Source organism: Lacerta agilis, chromosome 14 (assembly GCF_009819535.1).
Source record: "Lacerta agilis isolate rLacAgi1 chromosome 14, rLacAgi1.pri, whole genome shotgun sequence".
In the NCBI taxonomy this organism is placed as follows: domain Eukaryota; kingdom Metazoa; phylum Chordata; class Lepidosauria; order Squamata; family Lacertidae; genus Lacerta; species Lacerta agilis.
Genome location: NC_046325.1, coordinates 8,348,182 through 8,367,772, shown reverse-complemented (window position 1 = coordinate 8,367,772; position 19,591 = coordinate 8,348,182). Strand labels below are relative to the sequence as shown.

The window sequence follows — 19,591 nt, the reverse complement described above, 5'->3', positions numbered from 1 at the left end:
ACTCCTTCAGGTAGTGAAAAGCGGGATATCAAATCCAAACTCTTCTTCTTCTTCTACAGTTTTGATTCTGCTCCCTCCAAATGATCAGGCTCACAAAACTAAGCAGAGCACCCTAAGCCTCTTGAAGGTAGGACAGATCTTAGTTAGAGAGCTGGGGCTCAGCAAGGGATGGGGCAGAAACCCATTCAACTCACATTTAAAGGTAAATCTGTCCAATGTCCACTTTCTAGAATGAAATGTGATTCGAAGCACAGCCATACTTCAAATTCCACACTTTCCCAAAATTTGCAATGCAATTCTTCAGCCCAGTAATGTGTACCAAAATGCATATATATACGAGGGCAAAGTTTCAGGAAACGCAAATTCAATAATTCCTCCTTTAAATGTGAACGCAATCTGATTTCTTCCCCCACCTGGAGTTGAATGTCATTTGCAAATTTTGTTTTGCCCCTGCAGAAAAGAGCAGAGCCCACCGTCCATCCATGCCTTATGCCAATTCTTCAGCCGTGCAGGAGTTCTACCTGGTGGGCTTCCCCACGGAACCTTCCACCCAGTTGCTTCTCTTCTTCCTGGTGTTGACCAACTACCTCATCACACTCTCAGGGAACGGGGTCATCATCTGCATCACCCTGTCCGACCATCGCCTGCAGAGCCCCATGTACTTCTTCCTCCGCAATTTTTCCTTTGCAGAAATTTGGTTCACGACGGTGACGGTGCCCAAGCTTTTGGCCGGGTTCCTCTGGGGAAGCCACACCATCTCCTTTGCTGGCTGCATGGCTCAATGTTACTTCTACTTTCTCCTCGGGGCTACTGAGTTCTTGCTTTTAGGAGTCATGTCCTTTGACCGCTATCAAGCCGTGTGCAACCCCTTGCGCTACCCAGCACTGATGACCAGGAAGTTCTGCCTTAAGCTGGTCTGTGGGACATGGGTAGCAGCCTTCTTCAACATCCTTGGCCCACTCATCATAGTCACTGGACTACCCTACTGTGACTCCAACGTCATCAACCATTTCTTCTGCGACCGTACGCCCTTGGTGAACCTGGCTTGCACCGATACCGAATGGGTGGAGACCATCAACTTGGTTCTGGCTGGGGTGCTCATCCTTGGATCCTTGGTTCTGACTGTCATCTCCTATTGTTTGATCACTCTGGCTGTTCTGAGGATCCCCTCCGTGCAAGGTCGAAGCAAGGCCTTCTCCACTTGCGCCTCCCACATGGTTGTGGTCACCATCGTATACGGCAGCCACATCTTCATGCATGTCCGCACCACACACACCTATACTGAGAGGGTGGACAAAGTGGTGGCTCTTTTGACTAGTGTGGTGGCCCCATCACTCAACCCCTTCATCTACACCCTGCGGAATGAGAAGGTCAAGGAAGCCCTTCGAGATGCTGCAAGGAAGAGAGGACTGTTCCTCAAGGAAGAAGTAAAGGAAAAGACTGGGAAGAACTTTCACAAGATTGTGGTGGGTGAGATGTGAAGCTGCTTGTGGGACCGGATGTAGGTCTTGGGGGTCCTGCTACATTTCCACAGGGAAGGATGGGAGCTCCTTCACTGAGTACCTTCAAGGCAATGTTGGACTAATTTCTATTTATGAAACAAGAATATTCGTCTTTCAGAGGACATCTGAAGGCAGCCCTGTTTAGGGAAGCTTTTAATGTGTGATATTATATATATATATATATATATATATATATATATATATATATATATATATATATATATATATATATTTTGTTGGAAGCTGCCCAGAGTGGCTGGGGAAATCCAGCCAGATGGGTGGGGTATTAACAACAACAACAACAACAACAACAACAACAACAACAACAATTATTATTATTATTATTCCCCAGAGCAAGATGATTTACTCGATGTAACCCAAGAATCACTTTCAATTCCATTTATTTACTTCTACTTCTAGGTTAATTTTACATCTCACATGTTTTAAACTCCATTCAACATTCATATGGTTTCCAGGAGGTCTCCCATCCAGGCACTACCAGACCTGGACTTGCTTAGCTTCAACAAGGTTGTGGCCCTGTGTGCTGTCAGACCCTAGCCCCAGACCATGATTCACACATTTTGAATGGTCCGGATGAGTAGCTGAAAGTTTGAATTGAGTACATTGAGAAGGACTGTCCTCTTGTGGTCAATGCACAAAATGAGTGATTTTTGTGTGTGTGTGCCTGGCACAGTTGCTGATGTGCAAGAAATGTTGGCCTGGAATTGCAGGTAGCGGGGGAGAGAAAGGAGAAGAATCTCTCAAAGGAAGAACTTGAGGTGGAAGTCTGTCATAATATTTATGCTAACTTTCACAAAATGACATTTATGTTGATTTGAATGGATTTAAAGTTCACATGCCCAAATCTTGCATGGTACAAGTGTTTGTATTCTTTGTGGGGTAGTGGTGGTATTTTATATCCTGATCTGCACACATGTGGATACACTTTATTGGTATTCAAAACAGACATTGAGAATCAGAGCTTTTCTTCTATAAAGACAAAACAAAATGGTGCTGGTACTCAGTATGAAGTTGTTGAAATAAGTGAAAAGGTAAAGGACCCCCGGGTGGTTAAGTCCAGTCAAACTTAATTATGGGGTGCCGCACTCATCTCACTTTCAGGCTGAGGGAGCTGGCCTTTGTCCACAGACAGCTTTCCATGTGGCCATCATGACTAAACCGCTTCTGGCACAACAGGACACCGTGACAAGAGCCAGAGCTCATGGAAACGCCATTTACCTTCCCACTGCAGCAGTACCTATTTATCTACATGCAATGGTGTGCTTTTGAACTGCTAGGTTAGCAGAAGATGGGACAGAGCAATGGGAGCTCACCCCATCATGCGGATTTGAACTGCCGATTGGCAAGCCCAAGAGACTCAGTGGTTAAGACTACAGTACCACCGGCGTCCACTCCCCCCGTAAGTTCCACACTTTTAAACAGTGCTTTTTATAGAAAGAAGACATGCTGGTACTGCATACCTTTGAGTACCTCCATAAAAAAACAATTCATAGAATCTTTTAAACAACTTGTAGTACACAGCTGCCCCTCTGCTGTAAATATTTCCCATTTCTCATCAGTAAATGAGAGTGATTTGTGCTCATGAAGAAAGATAACCCTTTCTCCCAGGTCCAGTTCCTCCAATAATCAAATGCTTGGGCATTTATTTTACCTAATTGAGTGGTATACTTTTCAATGATTCACAGCACTGAATTCACGTCACATCTCATTCTATTTATCTGGCAAAATATTAGAGACATGATGTGTATATTCCTTCACTTGGCTTATGAATCTCAGCAACTCATAAAACTCATCCCGAATGTAAAGTGGAACACTGCAACCCCCTGAGTTCTTCTCTGGCTTGGATCTTGATTTGAGCCAGAGAAGAACTCAACTTCTCTCTGACTGACACTGCTGCAAGGCTTTGATCCCCTGCTCCCAGTTTTCCATTTTAAGGGATTTGCTCCCAGAAGCACAAACATCATGCCTGAGCAAATGGATAGCTTTAAAAGAGGATTAGACAAACCTATGAAGGCTATCAAGGGCTATTCACTATTCACCGTGTCTATGTTCTTCCTCCACCATCAGAGGCAGTATGCATCTGAATACCAGTCACTGGGAATGACAACTTCTGTTGTGTTCACATTCTGTTGTGCAGTTATTCCTATGGGTATCTGGCTGGCCACAGTGAGAACACAATTCTTGACTAGATGGGCCTTTGACTTGATGCAACAGGGCTGTTTTCTATTCCAATGCTTTTTTCCACTCAGGATCCTTGTGATCAAACTTTGGCTGAGATACACAGAGTGATTATCCTAAGGCCACCAAGTGAATTTCATAGAAGAAGACCATTTTTTTGAGTCCAGAACTCTCCATCTGAAATTGGACACTCATTCCAATACAGTACATTTGTAAAAGGAAAATAGGTTGTTGTTGTTGTTGTTGTTATTTTTTAGAAAGGAACTAGATCAAAAGAACTAGATGAAATTCCTGTTTCATCGACTACCACATCAACTTTTGTATTAGAGAATTATTCTAACAATATCCCTGGAGTCTGTCTCTCTGGAGCCCCACTAATGACTCTCAATGCATTACTAAATGGGATTCCTCAAATCTGTCCTCTCTCATATGCACACATTGGGAACAACTCAGTTCTAAGACGAAAGCTCATACCAAGAACAAACTTAGTTGGTCTCTAAGACGCTACTGGAATGATTTTTTTATTTTTTATTTTGTTTTGACTATGGCAGACCAACACTACCAGTAACTATAAATGGGTGGGTTACTTGCTAGAGAGAATGGAGGGAGGGTGATTTTTCAGTAGAATTCTTCTTCTTTTAAGAAAAAAATGGACAGTTGGGATCAAAGAGGGTTGAAGAATGGAGTATTTTTACAAATCCAATTTGATAGACAAGCAGGTCTATTGACAGACCACAAAATAACTTTGAGTATCTAGAAGCGTCTTCTTTGCAATCATGCCTACAAATCCAATATTGGACATGACTGGATTTTTGCTTACTACAGTAAGTAAATGTTAATGTTTGTCATAATTGTGTATTTCATTAAAGTCATTTAGTAAATTTATATTCCATCTCAAATAAATGACTATTAGGTGTGGTGGGAAAGATGAATGAGGATTGTAAAGCACCGCCTGTGTTTTGGGTTCAAAGTTCTGACTCTCCCAATTCTACTGTTCCTTCAAGAGAATGTGCTGAGAGTGACAAGGGGAAAGTCTGATGGAGAACCAGAGCATGTCTGAATTCATCCTGCTGGGCTTCTCCATTGACCGTCAAGAAGAAATCCTTCTCGCCATCATCTTTTTGGTCCTGTATGTTGTGACCGTGCTGGGCAACATGGTCATCCTCTTTGTGGTGTTGGTGGACAACCGGCTCCACACCCCAATGTACTTCTTTCTTGGCAACTTTGCTGCCCTAGATATCTTCTTCACCTCGGCCATCAGCCCACAGCTGCTGTGGAACCTCTTTTCCAATGACAAGTCCATCTCTTTTGCTGGCTGCATGACCCAATCCTATTTCTACTTCTTTCTGGGCACAGTGGAGTTCATCTTCTTGACTTCCATGTCCTATGACCGATATGCTGCCATCTGCAAACCCTGCAGTATCATGCCATTATGAATAGCCAGGTGTGCATTCAAATGCTGGTGGGTTCCTGGCTGGGTGGATTCCTCTCGGTCCTCTTTCCCACTATCCTGATCACCAGATTGTCATTCTGTAGGTCCAACGTCATCAATCATTTCTTTTGTGACAGCGGCCCACTGCTGGAACTGTCGTGCAGCGATACCAGTTTCATTGAGCTGATGGACTTTTTCCTGTCTGCTGTTGTCATCATATGCTCATTGACTGTGACCCTACTTTCCTACATGTTCATCATCTCAGCAATATTGCGCATCTCCTCCACCACTGGCCGGGCCAAGGCTTTCAACACCTGCGCTACACACCTGACCATAATCTCCATCTCCTGCAGCATCAGCATCTTCATCTATGTCACACCTTCCCAGAAAGAGACATTAGAAGTTCACAAAGTGCCCGCTGTTCTCACCACCATCGTCTGCCCCTTTCTGAACCCATTTATCTTCACATTGAAAAATGACACTGTGAAGCAGGCGCTGAAGGATGTATTGAGACAGGGCAAGGTGTTGATCACTCAGAAAGCTTGGGGCTCCTTGCAAAAGAAAAGACACTTTAAGTAAGTTTGGAGGTGACTCATAGGGGCAAGGGGAAAATGGAAGAAGCTAAAACAACATCCAATTGTTTTGTTTGGGAGTAACTGTATAGTCACTGTGGTTAAAGGGAGGAAAGGCAATGGCAGATGTAGATATATTTGTGTAATATATTTTTTATGCTTTATTGAAACTTTTCAGTGAGAAAATTAAGCGAATGAATAGAAAAGAAAAACGACAAAAAGAAAAAGAAGAAAACTTGAAATCATGATAGGATACAAAATATATGCATATAAGTAATACTGTATATATACCATTTTTTTGGGGGGGATTTAAAATTCTCAAATTTATTATTTTAAATCATACACCGATTATATGAAGTTTGACAGCGTATAATTGTAGATGGACTCTCCATGCCCTAACTTCTGCAAAGACTGATATTGATCATTGCAGGGGTTTGGACTAGATGAGCTTTGGGCCCCTTTTAACTTTTCAAGTCTATGATTGGAAAGATAATACCGTGGACCCCTTTGAACAACAGACCAAAGATATGACAACTCTTGCAACGTATGAATGGATTGCTTTTAGACGCAGATGGTATATGGACAAATACAATGGTATTTGGAATGCATTTATTAAAAATATATAATGTCCTTCATATTGGTTGGAAATCTCTTATTTTCTTTTTAAAATACCCCCCCCCCCCTTTAAACATGGTGCCTCTGGGCGAAATGCAGTACGTAACTCGAGGAAGGTGAAATTGTGGACTAGCTGACATTGCCTGGCACAAATTCTCATCAGTGATGGTCAATAAAGCCCCAGTGGTCAGTGATTGTGGGAGCAACATTTAGAGGGTCACATGTTCCCTGTCACTGATATGAATAAACTAACTACAATCAGGCTTCTTCTGGGTCGGGGTGCTTAGGAAACATTGAAAAATGACAGGGTGAAGCAGGAACTGAAAGATGTGTTGAGACAATACAAGGTGTTGATTACTCAAAAAAATTGAGATCCCTGGAGGAAAATAAATAAGTTTGGAGGTGAATCAGAGGAGCAAGGAGAGAATGAAATGAAACGAAACAACATCCAATTGTTTTGCTTGGGAGTAACTGTGTAATCACTGTGATTAAAGGGAGAAAAGGCAATAGCAGATGAAGTTAAATTCTCTATTTTTTTATTTAAAAAACCAAAAACAAAACACTTTGAACATGATGCATGTGTGAAATGAGGTATATAAATTAGAGAAGCTGAACTTGTGGACCTGCTTACATTGCTGGACATGAGCTCTCATCAGTACCAGTCTGTTTGACCCAGTGGTCAGGGATTGTGGGAGCAACATTTAGGGGGCCACCAGTTCTCTATCCCTTATATAAATGAACTGACCATGACTAGACTTCTCCTGGGTAAGGACACTGCTATAACAACCTAGGCCACCCTGATATTGACTGGTAGCAGATTTAGAACATACCAAATAAAATACTTTTTCACAGAACACTAAACTTCTGGAACTCACTGGTGTGGCAAGTGGTTTTTAGATTGCTTCAAAAGGATATGGGGGGGGGGAAATCACAGAACAACAAAAGAGTATTGTTGCTGAGGCAGAGTCCAGGGATGGTGAACCTCAGGCCCAATGACTGACAGCAGCTCTTCATGTCCCTTTCTGGCCCTTAGGACTATTTTCAGGCCGCCACCCCTAACCAATCCTGCTTCACAACCTCCTTGAGTGTTTTTGCCCGGCTACAATGTAGCTCTGAACTCTGATAAAGTCTCTTGCTAAACTGAATCATAGAATCATAGAGTTGGAAGAGACCACAAGGGCCATCCAGTCCAACCCCCTGCCAAGCAGGAAAGACCATCAAAGCATTCCTGACAGATGGCTGTCAAGCCTCTGCTTAAAGACCTCCAAAGAAGGAGACTCCACCACACTCCTTGGCAGCAAGGCATCCTCCTTGGATGGAGAATGGAGGTGTCTGTGTGTACAGTGGTAAAATTAACATTCATTGCTCCATCCACTTAACACTTCTAGCTGACAGATCATTTGTATGTGGCCCTGAGAGGGTTGCCCAGAATTGAATGTGACATTTGGGCTGAAAAAGGTCTCCCATCCCTGGACTACTCAGTGTAGGCCACAAGATTATGGGCTACACAGTAAGCTGTCTTATTCTGAGACAGGTCATTGGTCCATCTAGTTCAGTATTGTCTTCACTCATTGGAGACAACACTTGATGGATCAATGTTCTAACAGGAACTTTGGTCTGATGCAGTTGCATATAACCTTGTAGTTTTTGTGTTTTTGAATCAAGGTCAATACCATCCGAAGGCACATGATGCCACCACTGAAACTAAGTAGGTCTGTGTCTGGTCAGTGTTTAGATGGATTACCACTTGAGAACCATATGCACATGCCACTTTGGATTCCATGATGGAAGCAAGGCAGAATATAAGCGTAAGAAAGGAAAGAATAAAATCCAGAATTTTAGTTATATAGACACAGTGTGGGAACCATGTAGAGGCAAGCCTTGGCATGATGACTGTAAAATATACAGATTTGCTAAAAAGCAAACAAATGCAGGAAGCTGCCTTTCACCAAGTCAGATCATTGGTCCATCTAGCTCAGTATTGTCCACAGTGATTGGCAAAAGATTCCCAAAGCTTTAGAAAGAGGTTTTCCCCTTGCTCCAATGCAACCATAACTATAACTCTAACGCCAGCCGTATCAGGAGATCCCAAGGGGCAAAACCTGGGACTTCAGCATGCACTGTATGTGCCCTACAACTGAACTTCTGCCCTGAAGTCTCATTAAATTCAGTGGTAGATGTGCTTCACCTTGTAGGATGTCAAATAATGGAGTCCCTTGGCTTCCTGTTAACAAGTAAGCCTTGCCTTGGAATGTTCTTCTGATTTGCATCCCCAGAGAAGATGAATAGAATCATCTTAGGAAAGTGAACACACTACAGATTGAGAAAGTAAGCTGCAGAAGGGGAGGGGCAATGAAATTTTAGGTGAGAAGCTTCAGATTTTTCTGTAGTAGGTACAAATTGAACATTTACTTCTTGTTTAACTTATGGACTCACCTCACTTCCCATTTTTCCTTTAAATACTTTTGGAATAATGTTTCTCCTGTCAGTAAGTGGACCTTTTTCTGTGTCATTCCCTTTCCTTCCATTCCATTCTGCCTATACATTTTCTATCAGTCAACTCCACAGAAACAGCATTTGTATAAAATTATTTTAGGAGGAAAACACCCCCAAATGTTGTGATTTCTTATTGAAGAGGATGTTCATTTAAGCTCCTAAAAATTCATGCTTAAAACACTGGTAAGCAGGGAGAGTGGGGAATGATGTTCCATGCTGTCTCAGTTGTTTCCCTGGAACAACAATTTTGCCATTTCTATATGCTCCCAAACCGGATATTAAGCTAATGGTAGGACGCGGGTGGTGCTGTGGTCTAAACCACAGAGCCTCTTGGCTTGCCGATCAGAAGGTTGGCGATTTGAATCCCCGCGACGGGGCGGAGCTCCCTGTTGTCCTTTCTCAGCTCCTGACAACCTAGCAGTTCGAAAGCACGTCAAAGTGCAAGTAGATAAATAGGTACTGCTCTGGCGGGGAGGTAAATGCCATTTCCGTGCACTGCTCTGGTTTTGGTGTTCCGTTGCACCACAAGCAGCTTAGTCATGCTGGTCACATGACACAGAAAAACTGCCTGCGGACAAACGCCGGCTCCCTCGGCCTGTAAAGTGAGATGAGTGCCGCAACTCCAGAGTCGTCTGTGACTGGATTTAACTGTCAGGGGTCCTTTACCTTTACCTTTAGATTAAGCTAATATTACATGAAGTGGTTTGTGGGAAGTGGGAAGGGCTGAAGACCAAATGACCTTTGAGGTTCCTTCCTTTCAATGCAGTGATTCAGCAAAGTCATTTTGAAATCAGGGAGACTGGCTTCTGAGTCTTACGAATGTGCTGTTGAACAATTAAAAACAGGATGGATGGTCATTCATCACTAGATGCCTACAGCAAAGAAGAAGAGCACCTAGGGTCTCTCATTAAATGAAATGTAACTAAATGAACATCAGACTGGATCTTGTTCATAAGCTAAAGTGAGTATTTTTACATGGCTGTTTTTCACTGTTTCTGACAAGTTGCCTTCCATTTATATTGTAGCATGAGGCTAGTCTTTCTTCTGTGAATAACCTGGTTCTACTAAACCACTTATTGAATCATAGAGGTATTCCTCCTTATCTGCTGAGTGTTTCGTATGCAGTGAAATCTGTAGAAAATGTTTCCGTTCACGGGTTGCTAATATACAGTTTGGGTGGAACCTCCCTTGCCACAGATCTGAATGAGAGTTCAATATGAATATCTGAAAACACATTGAGAGATTCATATGTGAGTGGCTGAGGCAACCCAGTCAGATGGGCGGAATAATAATAATAATAATAATAATAATAATAATGTACTCTATTTCAGATTGTGGTGGGGAGAGTGTAATGTTGGTGCATATCTGAATGCAAATGAATACAATTCATAATACCCAAACACTACACAGATATGAAGCTATATTCAAAATTCTCATTTTCTGAATTTTGCAACAATGCAACACCCCCCCCCCAATGTGTAAAAAATTGATATTGGATGAAAATGTGCACAAAAAGGGTATTACTTTGTTTTCAGGACAAAAAACATTATTATTTAAGAGAATTTGCAAAAGCAAACAAAAAAACACAATTCAACAACTTTGGCCAAGAAAAGCTCAACAACTTTTCTGTCCGGATTTTCAGTATGAAATATGGCAACCCTAGGATAGGGTAGATCAGGAACTACTGATAGATGTCTAGCTGATTTGCAGTAGACCAGGAAGGGTTTCAAACTCCCAATCTTTGCTGATCGCTAGCAACCAAATGACTTCTTCTGAATTGGACTGCGGAAATGAGAAAGCTAACCAAGAGAGTACTACTCAGTTTTGCTAAGTTTTGCTCAGAGGCACCATGGTGTCTCATTCTATTTGAAAGTATTTTGCACCTGGTTCTGCCTGTTAGATCTTAGGATTATAGTGAATCATCATAATCCAAAATAGGTCTGACAAGTCAGAAGTCTGCACACCCCTGCTGTAGATCATACATAGTTTGTGGGTGGGGAATGAGGAGGGAGAAATAAGTGCAATTTTCAATGCTAAAATATAATCCTTAAAACTGTCTTTGAAATTTAGGCAGCCAAATCCGTATATGATTCCATGGGCTCCCAGATTTCATTAGAATTTTTTAGGCAGATGCTGGATGGCAGCCTTTCATGGATGGTGTAGCAACACATAGCCTACATCAGCATGGAGTTGGTCTACATGATTTCTGAGGTCCCTTCCAACTCTTTGAAACGCAAACCTGCACTTGAAATTAATTCTATTGCTGTTGCATGCCAATTTATGGAGGCAAATTCTCTTTGTGTTTGTTTATTTGTTTGTTTATGTGTTGTGTTGTGTTTTGTAAGATTAGAGATGGGAAACCACACTGGATATGAAGACTTCATCCTGATGGGTTTTCTGATGCAACGTGAAGCAGAGATTCTGTTGGCAACAGTTCTCATAGCTGTGTACATCTTGACGCTGTTGGGTAACATGGTTGTTCTGTTCATTACCTCCACCAACAGCAGCCTCCATACACCCATGTACTTCTTCCTTGGCAACCTCTCCATCCTGGACCTTGCTTTTTCGACCGTGACTGTTCCGAGCTTGCTCAGGGGCCTTCTTTCTGGAGCCAAGACCATTTCTTTTGCTAGCTGCATGGCCCAATCCTACTTCTACTTCTTTTTGGCCACAGTGGAGTACTTCCTGTTGACGTCCATGTCCTATGACCGTTATGTGGCCATATGCAACCCATTACGTTACCCCATCATTATGAATGGCCAGGTTTGTGTCCAATTGGTATTGGTCTGCTGGCTGGGTGGGTTCATCTCTGTCCTCTATCCAACCATCATGATCACGAAGTTCTCCTATTGCAAGTCCCATGTCATTGACCACTTCTTCTGTGACAGTGAGCCTCTACTGAAACTATCCTGCACCGATACAGGCTTGATACAGATAATCACTTTTTCTGCTGTCAACAATGGTCATCCTGTGCTCCTTGGTTCTAACACTCATCTCCTATGCATACATTGTCTCCACCATTTTGGCCATACCCACTGACACTGGGAGGAAGAAGGCCTTCAACACATGTGCCTCTCATCTCACCTTGTTCCTAATGGCCGTAAGCATCTCCATCTTACTGTACGTGATCCCATCTAAGAAATCTGCTTTGGGGGCTCGCAAGATTCCAGCGTTACTGAGTAGTATAGTCAACCCGTTCCTGAGTCCTTTTGTGTATACACTGAGAAATGATTTGGTCAAGGGCATCTTGCAAGGGATTTTTGGTCAGGGCAAAGCTACAGAGACTCAGAAGCTGTGGAAGCTGCTCATGAATCATGCTTAATTTTGTGGGCAAAGCATTGACTTCAGTATGTAGCTGGAACTTGCCAGTGACCCTCATGTTCAATTCCTCAATAATTTGTCTTCAGCTACACTTTTTCAATGTAAGCTCTTATTCGCTCATGAGAAGATCACCAGAAACTTCGTATGATAGAAAGAATTGTGGTGATTTTACCTGCATTTATACCTTATAGTTGAACAAAATGTACTGTGGTGGACCATAACTTCATTCCCTGAGATGAAGAGGGAACTAAGACAGGTGCATTTTGTTTATCAGGGGTGACCTACATCAGGCTTGGGAGACAAATGTGGTTCTCCTGGCTGCTCTCTTTGATTTTCAGGACTTTCCCCAAACCACACACCATCTATGAGTGGAACATATCATTGAACTATGATCATGCCTTTTCAGCAGCCAGATTTAGAAGGTGGAGGAGATTTTTAACTGCTGCTATTTTCAGACAGTCGAGAGTCAGAAACTTTGCCTGATCTACTACAAATCAACCAGAGATTTAACAGTAGCTATTCTAATATACCTTCTGCCCATCCCTGGAATTTAATACTATTTATTGATCTATATACGGTAATGAATCAACATTAGAATGCACACACAGAGGTGACTAAATGTACAAGGTAATGGAATGTATTTCATAGACCTTGCAGCTAAGTGCTGCCCTCCTATTTTGTACAGTAGCGTGTGCACGCGCACGCGCGCGCGCGCGCGCACACACACACACACACATGATTTCAGGCTTAAATATAGCCTGGTTGAAGGATAATGAATATTGGCATGTAGTTTAAAGTGGAATTGTGTGTTGAAGGAGTCCAGCTAAGCATGGGGAGACTTGAGATCATATCCCTACTCAGCCATAAGCTAATGAAGTGATTTGTGAATTTCTGCTTGACTCCTTGGAGTAAAAGGAGAATAAAGTAAATTAATAAAATGAAATGCAAAACCGAATACATCTGAAATACATTTTTGTTCAAGTGCTCGGAGTATATTGTGAATTGCACCCGGAAAACTGGTTTTTCCAGCAGTTTGTTAAAACTACTTATTTGATTGGTAGTACAAACTATTTATTTGGTTGGTAGTACTCAAACCAATGGCTTCAAGTTACAAGAAAGGAGATTCTAAATAAACATCAGGAAGAACTTTCTGAGGGTAAGAGCTTTTCTACAGTGAAATGGACTTCCTTGGAAGGTTGTGCACTCTCCTTCATTGAAGGTTCTATCAAGAACTGTACTCACAGGAAAGCATGGTTGCTGACACAGCCATTGAGGGCATCCAGATTCTGCCTATCTTGGAAGATTTAGATGTCCTTCCTTCTCCTGATGAGCTGAAAAGCACCATCAACTCCCAGGCATGTGGCAATATCCCAGGATCAGACCAACATAAGTGTTGAAGGCCTGCCTCAACTCTTCCCTCAAGGTGCACACCTTTTCTTGCAATGTTGGGAAACAGGATCCATGCCACAAGACATGCATGACCCCATGTCAGGGGCTGGACTGAGGTGGAATGGTGGGGGCCGCCCCCTCCTTCTCCTGAACCTTCCCAAGAACAGGAGGGCAGTATAGATTTAGAACAGTGTTTTGTAAAACACTGCAGAGGGCAGAAGCTGGGAAATATTGGAAGAGGAACAGCAGGAAGAAGAAGCACCAGGAGAGAGACAGCTGACAGACTCAGTGTCCTTGGAAAGCATACCTAAACCCCCTCCCAGAACCAGGTGTGCACTGAGGGTAGTAGAACAGAGAGCTCAGAGATAGAAAGCTCAGATTAGTAGATTCAGGGGTGATGTAGAATAGGGAAGATGCAGGGGGGTGGGACTTGGAGCAACACGATTATTAGGGAAGGCTGCATTCCTTCATCGCTCTCTGTGAATTATTGAACAAATTGCTTGGTAAGAACTTTTATCATTTCTCTGACTTTTGGCTGACACCGCAGCCTGACACCATAGCATGATCAGTCATGATTAAAAACATAGTTTTTTTTAAAGTGCCCCATTCTTTAACTTGGTAATTTTAGAACAATTGGAAAGAGAAGTGATCCCGTAAGATTCAAGGAAAGAACTCACTATGAGTTAATTGTTTTTTGTTGATTTTTTAAAAATCAACCTCCCTGCAGCTTTATTTGTTTTTACCAAATTTATTAATCAGCAAAGGCAAAAGTGATAACTAGATTGAGATCTCCAAATAAATACAAAATAGCAGGGGATCCAATACAAACAAAAGACAAAATAAGGTTTTCATGGGCATCACTTAGGGCATTCTGTAACCCACAGAGGTATGAGGGATGTGAGCTTGGCCTGAGTTGTCAACAAGCAATGATTTCTACCAGCTTCTGCAATGGAAATGCACTTGTACAACAGGACTTCTGGTTTCTTGTCTCAGTCCCCTAACCTTTACATGCTCCCCAAATCTTCGGATTTGGATGCCTGTTTGCAGAGGCAGATTTAGGGGAGCACAACCAGTTGGGGGGTCCCACGTGGGCACCGCAACTATGATGTACAATGGAAGGTGAGAGGTGCCAAATTTTGGCATTGCATAGGGCGTCAGTGAAATTTCAGATCTAAAGGTTCACCACGACCATTTGAGCTATGATCTTGCCTAATCTTGCTGTTGCTGCTACTGACACTAAATTTACGACTCACATTTTACATATATGTCTCTTGGCAATATAACATAGGACTGTGAAATTTTGAAACCAATGCTTGGTAGAAGCAAATCTGTCAGTTTCTGTTTCTCATTTTTCCAATCTTACATTCACTTCTCCACATCAGTCCCCCCCCCCCCCCGGAAAAAGTCCTCATGACAATTTTATTGCATTTCCCCCCTAAGATATACATATACATTATTTTGAATGCATTTTGCCTAATATGAATTTCTTCAAATACAATGCTTTTTTTGGCGATTACTTTCACTACTGTATGTATTTATGTGCATACTTTACTCCATTCTTGTGCATTTTATTTTTTTTACTGGAGAACTGCATTGCACAATTCAAAGAGGTGCAAATTTCAAAGAATGGCCACATTTAGGTTCTCACATTATTTCAGAAAGTGTGAATTAGGTTGGTTCATCTTGAAATGTGAACTGAAAAACCACCGCTGGCAAGGCTCAGTATTTTTTTTAAATATTTTTTTATTGCATAGTTTTGATTTACATGAAAAAAAGATAAATCAAGTTGACAAATAACAAGTGAATACCAAATAAAGATAAATATCTTATCCGGCCATTTACCCAAACCTATTCAAACCAATACAGAAATTTAATAAAATTTCATACAATACTAATTGGTTGTTTGTGTCTTACTTTCACCCTTCTGGACCGATTACATTTTACACAATCCTTTTTAGATAGAAAAGAAAAGAAAAGAAAAAGAAAAAAGAAATATATTGTGTACATATATTGTGTACATATATGCATATATATAAATATTTCATTTTATCTTATTGTGTGTGTGTGTGTGTGTGTGTGTGTGTGTGTGTATTTTCCTTCAGTATTATAGGGGATTTACTCCCAGTTTGGAATGCATAGGTTTCCCATTTCCCATTTTCTCAGTTGACTATGCCTTTCTGAATATTCTTTGCTTCCTTGTTTCATATTATAGCAAGCTTATTAGCATGGCTTTATGAATTTCTACATCTCTTTGCATCAGGACTGAACATGGAATCAGCCTCTCAGACATAGTGGTGCATGCTGACATCCCTAAGCACAAAGCACAAGAGATATTGGGTCTTTACCAGATAGGCTACACAAGAGACATTTGCTCAGATTCTCTGAGGAGCAGGAAACCTACTGTACATCTGATGAAAGAAGCTAATTTTGTAGCATATTAGTTTGTAAGGGTCATAGGTTGTAGATGTGCATTCCATGTGCATTGGCAAGTTCCTTTTAGGTATTTCATAGTTTTATTTTTGTAGATGCAAACCAATGTACAATATAATGCTCAACCTTTACTTTGTTGTTGTTCAGTCGTTCAGTCGTGTCCGAGTCTTCGTGACCCCATGGACCAGAGCACGCCAGGCACGCCTATCCTTCACTGCCTCTCGCAGTTTGGCCAAACACATGTTAGTAGCTTTGAGAACACTGTCCAACCATCTCATCCTCTGTCGTCCCCTTCTCCTTTTGCCCTCCATCTTTCCCAACATCAGGGTCTTTTCTAGGGAGTCTTCTCTTCTCATGAGGTGGCCAAAGTACTGGAGCCTCAACTTCAGGATCTGTCCTTCTAGTGAGCACTCGGGGCTGATTTCTTTGAGAATGGATAGGTTTGATCTTCTTGCAGTCCATGGGACTCTCAAGAGTCTCCTCCAGCACCATAATTCAAAAGCATCAATTCTTCGGCGATCAGACTTCTTTATGGTCCAGCTCTCACTTCCGTACATTACTACTGGGAAAACCATAGCTTTAACTATACGGACCTTTGTCGGCAAGGTGATGTCTTTGCTTTTTAACCTTTACTTACCCCCTTGATAGTTTATGATCTGTTCCTTTTAGGAGTCTTTTGGTGTGTGCTTTTTGTTGTTTTTTATTTTGTAGTTTTAATCTTTGTATCAGCTTGCTGGAAAACAATGTTTATGAAAATTACACATATATTGGCAGTAACTAACAAAAGAAAACCAATTTCTCCCAAAACTTTGCTTTCTTCCTTCTTTTACCCTCCTTATTATTTTATTATCTCAACAATTTTCAATTTTTTTTGCCAGCCATTCACACTGAATACCTTTGTGTATTTTGCCAGAATATCAGTTGAACTGAATGCTGTTGGGAAACAATGAGAATTCATTTTGCTGGTAACAAGTTCAAACCTGGGACTGGATGTTCTTTACCTAAATTGTTTTAGTCACTGATACCAGTGACCCCCCCCCCTTAAAAAATGTTCAAGGGGTACTCTCATTTTCCTAGTCATATTGAAATACTGCCCCTCAATGTGGCCAAACTTAGATTCACAAAATGTTTAGGAGTGTGTGTACCCCTGCATACCCCCAGAAGATAAACCACTGACTGATACTAGTATGTAAGGAACATTGTTGCTGTTTGATTCATAGGGGGGTGAATAGGAGGAGCAGAAAGAGGAAAAGGAAGGATCACTATTAACAAACAACAACAACAACAACAACAACAACAACAGTATCTGAAGAAGTGTGCATGCACACGAAAGCTCATACCAGGAACAAACTCAGTTGGTCTGTAAGGTGCTACTAGAAAGAATTTTCGATTTTGTTTTGACTATGGCAGACCAACACGGCTACCCACCTGTAGCAACAACAACAGTGTTAGTCTGGGCAGAACATCCACCTTTTGGCATGTATTCGATTAAGCATTTTAATAGGGAACAATGAGGCAAAATTGAGAGAAGGGTTGTAGCTCAGTCAGGGCTGTCTTAAGCATATGTGGTGCCGGGGTGCAAAGATCCACCTGGCACCCACCCCTGGTTGCCCAGTCCCAAGTGCTCAGGAGGGTGGAACCAGTCAGCTGCCTCAGCGTCTCACTGGCTCAGTCACCCCCGAACTCGGGGCATAGAGCCACCCGCAACAGAAGAGCCTGCCACGGCACTCCAAGCAATGGGCAGGCTCTTCCCTGGACTGAACTCTCGGGCCCCGAACTCTCGACCTGGCTCTCCTGAGAGCCTGCCGCCCAGGTGCCCTGCACCCCTAGCACCGATGGGTAAGACGGCCCTGAGCAAAGTGGTAGAGCATCTGTTATGCACACAAAAGGTCATTGGTTCATTCCCTTGCATCTCCAGATAGGATTAGGAATGTCCTCTGTCTGAACCCCTGGTAAGCCTCTACCTATCAGTATAGAAAATACTGGGCCAGATGCACCAAAGGTCTCTCTCAGTACAAGACACCTCCCCATGTTTCAGAAAAACCTTTCTACAATCCCATTTCAAATCATCAGAGCTTGAAAGTCCCAGAAAACTTAATTCTCTGACCAATGACATCTTTCAGGGCCTCCTTGACCTGTTTGTTCCTCAAGCTGTAGATGAACGGGTTGAGTAGCGGAGACACCACATTGTTCAGAACACCCACCGTCCTACTGGGGTCCAGTCCCCCATTCTGCCTTGGTTTGACATACATAAAAATGCAGCTTCCATAGGTGATGAAGACAACCAGAAGGTGGGAGGCACAAGTGGAGAAGGCTTTCTGCCGCCCTGACGTTGAAGGGATGTGCATGATGGTAGAAATAATCTTAATATAGGAAACTATGGTCACAGTTAAAGTTCCCAGGACACTAAAAGTGGCAAGGAGAAAATCAAGCAATTCTAGGGGCTGAGTATCAGTGCAAGCTAGCTTTACCAATGGCAGATTATCACAGAAGAAGTGATTGATGACATTTGGGCCACAGAAGGGTAAACGGAACAAGAAAATAAGAGGAACGATAAGGTATAGGAAACTGAATATCCAAGAACCCAACACTAACTGGGTACAGAGACGACTGTTCATGATGGTTGTATAGCGAAGTGGATTACAGATGGCCACGTATCTGTCAAAGGACATAGTAGCCAAGAGGAAGAATTCAGTAGTCCCCAGTATGAAATAGAAAAAGGTCTGAGTGAAACAGCCTGCAACAGAAATGGTTTTGTCATCAGAGGCCAGGTTGAGCAAAACCTTGGGGATGGAGGAAGAAGTGAAACCAATTTCCAAGAGAGAGAAATTCCTGAGGAAGAAATACATGGGGGTCTGGAGACGATGGTCAACGAAGGTGATGGAGATGATGAGGACATTCCCTCCGATGGTCAAGAGGTAGGTGATGAGGAGAAGCATGAACAGGAGAAGTTGCAGCCACCGGACACTGGTGAAGCCCACAAGGATGAATTCAGCAACTATGGTAGACTTGTTTTCCATTGTAGGCATTCATTTGTAGGGAAGGTTTTCTAGAAAAGAAGTCCAATTAGTAATGGAAAACTCAAGATGTCTCCAGTCATTGTTATAATGTCTAAAGGCAGCATTGACCGCAATCTGTAGGAAATGCTGAAATATGAGCAACCAAGAGCAAAGCAATTTGGAAAATGGAAAATGAAACAATGGGAGGAATTAATCTGTGTATGTTAAGTTAAACATTTATATCTTTCTCAAATAGTGCAACACATTGACCTTCAATCTTTACAGATCCAGGATCTAATTGTAAAGCAAATAAACATTTCTGGACCTATTTCTTAACATTTGCCATATATTTTCCCTTGTTGCAATCTATCTTGGAACAGGTCATGATCTATTAGTGTGTACTGACCCACTAGCTGAAGATTGGTTGATTATTTAATTTATTTTCCGCTTAATACAGTGAGGGGGGGGGAAGTATTTGATCCCCTGCTAAATTTGCCCATTTGCCCTCTGACAAAGAAATGACCAGTCCATAATTTTAATGGTAGATTTATTGTAGCTATGAGAGACAGAATAACAACAGAAAAAACCCCAGAAACCCAGAAGACAGAGGTCAGAGATTGATGTCCATTATAATGA

General features: G+C 42.1%; 4 protein-coding genes across 4 annotated transcripts; 3 read left to right on the top strand and 1 right to left on the bottom strand.

The window, feature by feature from the left end:
* The first annotated feature begins 481 nt into the window (after window positions 1-481).
* Window positions 482-1,612, top strand: LOC117058616 (olfactory receptor 6M1-like). The gene has a single exon (XM_033169898.1). The coding sequence runs from the start codon at window positions 483-485 to the stop codon at window positions 1,479-1,481; it is 999 nt and encodes a 332-aa protein (XP_033025789.1). The 5' UTR covers window position 482; the 3' UTR covers window positions 1,482-1,612.
* A 3,126-nt stretch (window positions 1,613-4,738) lies between these two features.
* On the top strand, window positions 4,739-5,712 carry LOC117057312 (olfactory receptor 6J1-like). Its single transcript, XM_033168153.1, is given in 2 exon segments — window positions 4,739-5,114; window positions 5,117-5,712. Coding segments are annotated over 2 exon segments (972 nt in total).
* A 5,456-nt stretch (window positions 5,713-11,168) lies between these two features.
* On the top strand, window positions 11,169-12,138 carry LOC117057311 (olfactory receptor 6J1-like). Its single transcript, XM_033168152.1, is given in 2 exon segments — window positions 11,169-11,759; window positions 11,761-12,138. Coding segments are annotated over 2 exon segments (969 nt in total).
* Window positions 12,139-18,025: 5,887 nt separating this feature from the next.
* Window positions 18,026-18,985, bottom strand: LOC117057310 (olfactory receptor 49-like). Its single transcript, XM_033168151.1, has one exon. The coding sequence runs from the start codon at window positions 18,983-18,985 to the stop codon at window positions 18,026-18,028; it is 960 nt and encodes a 319-aa protein (XP_033024042.1).
* Window positions 18,986-19,591: the final 606 nt, after the last annotated feature.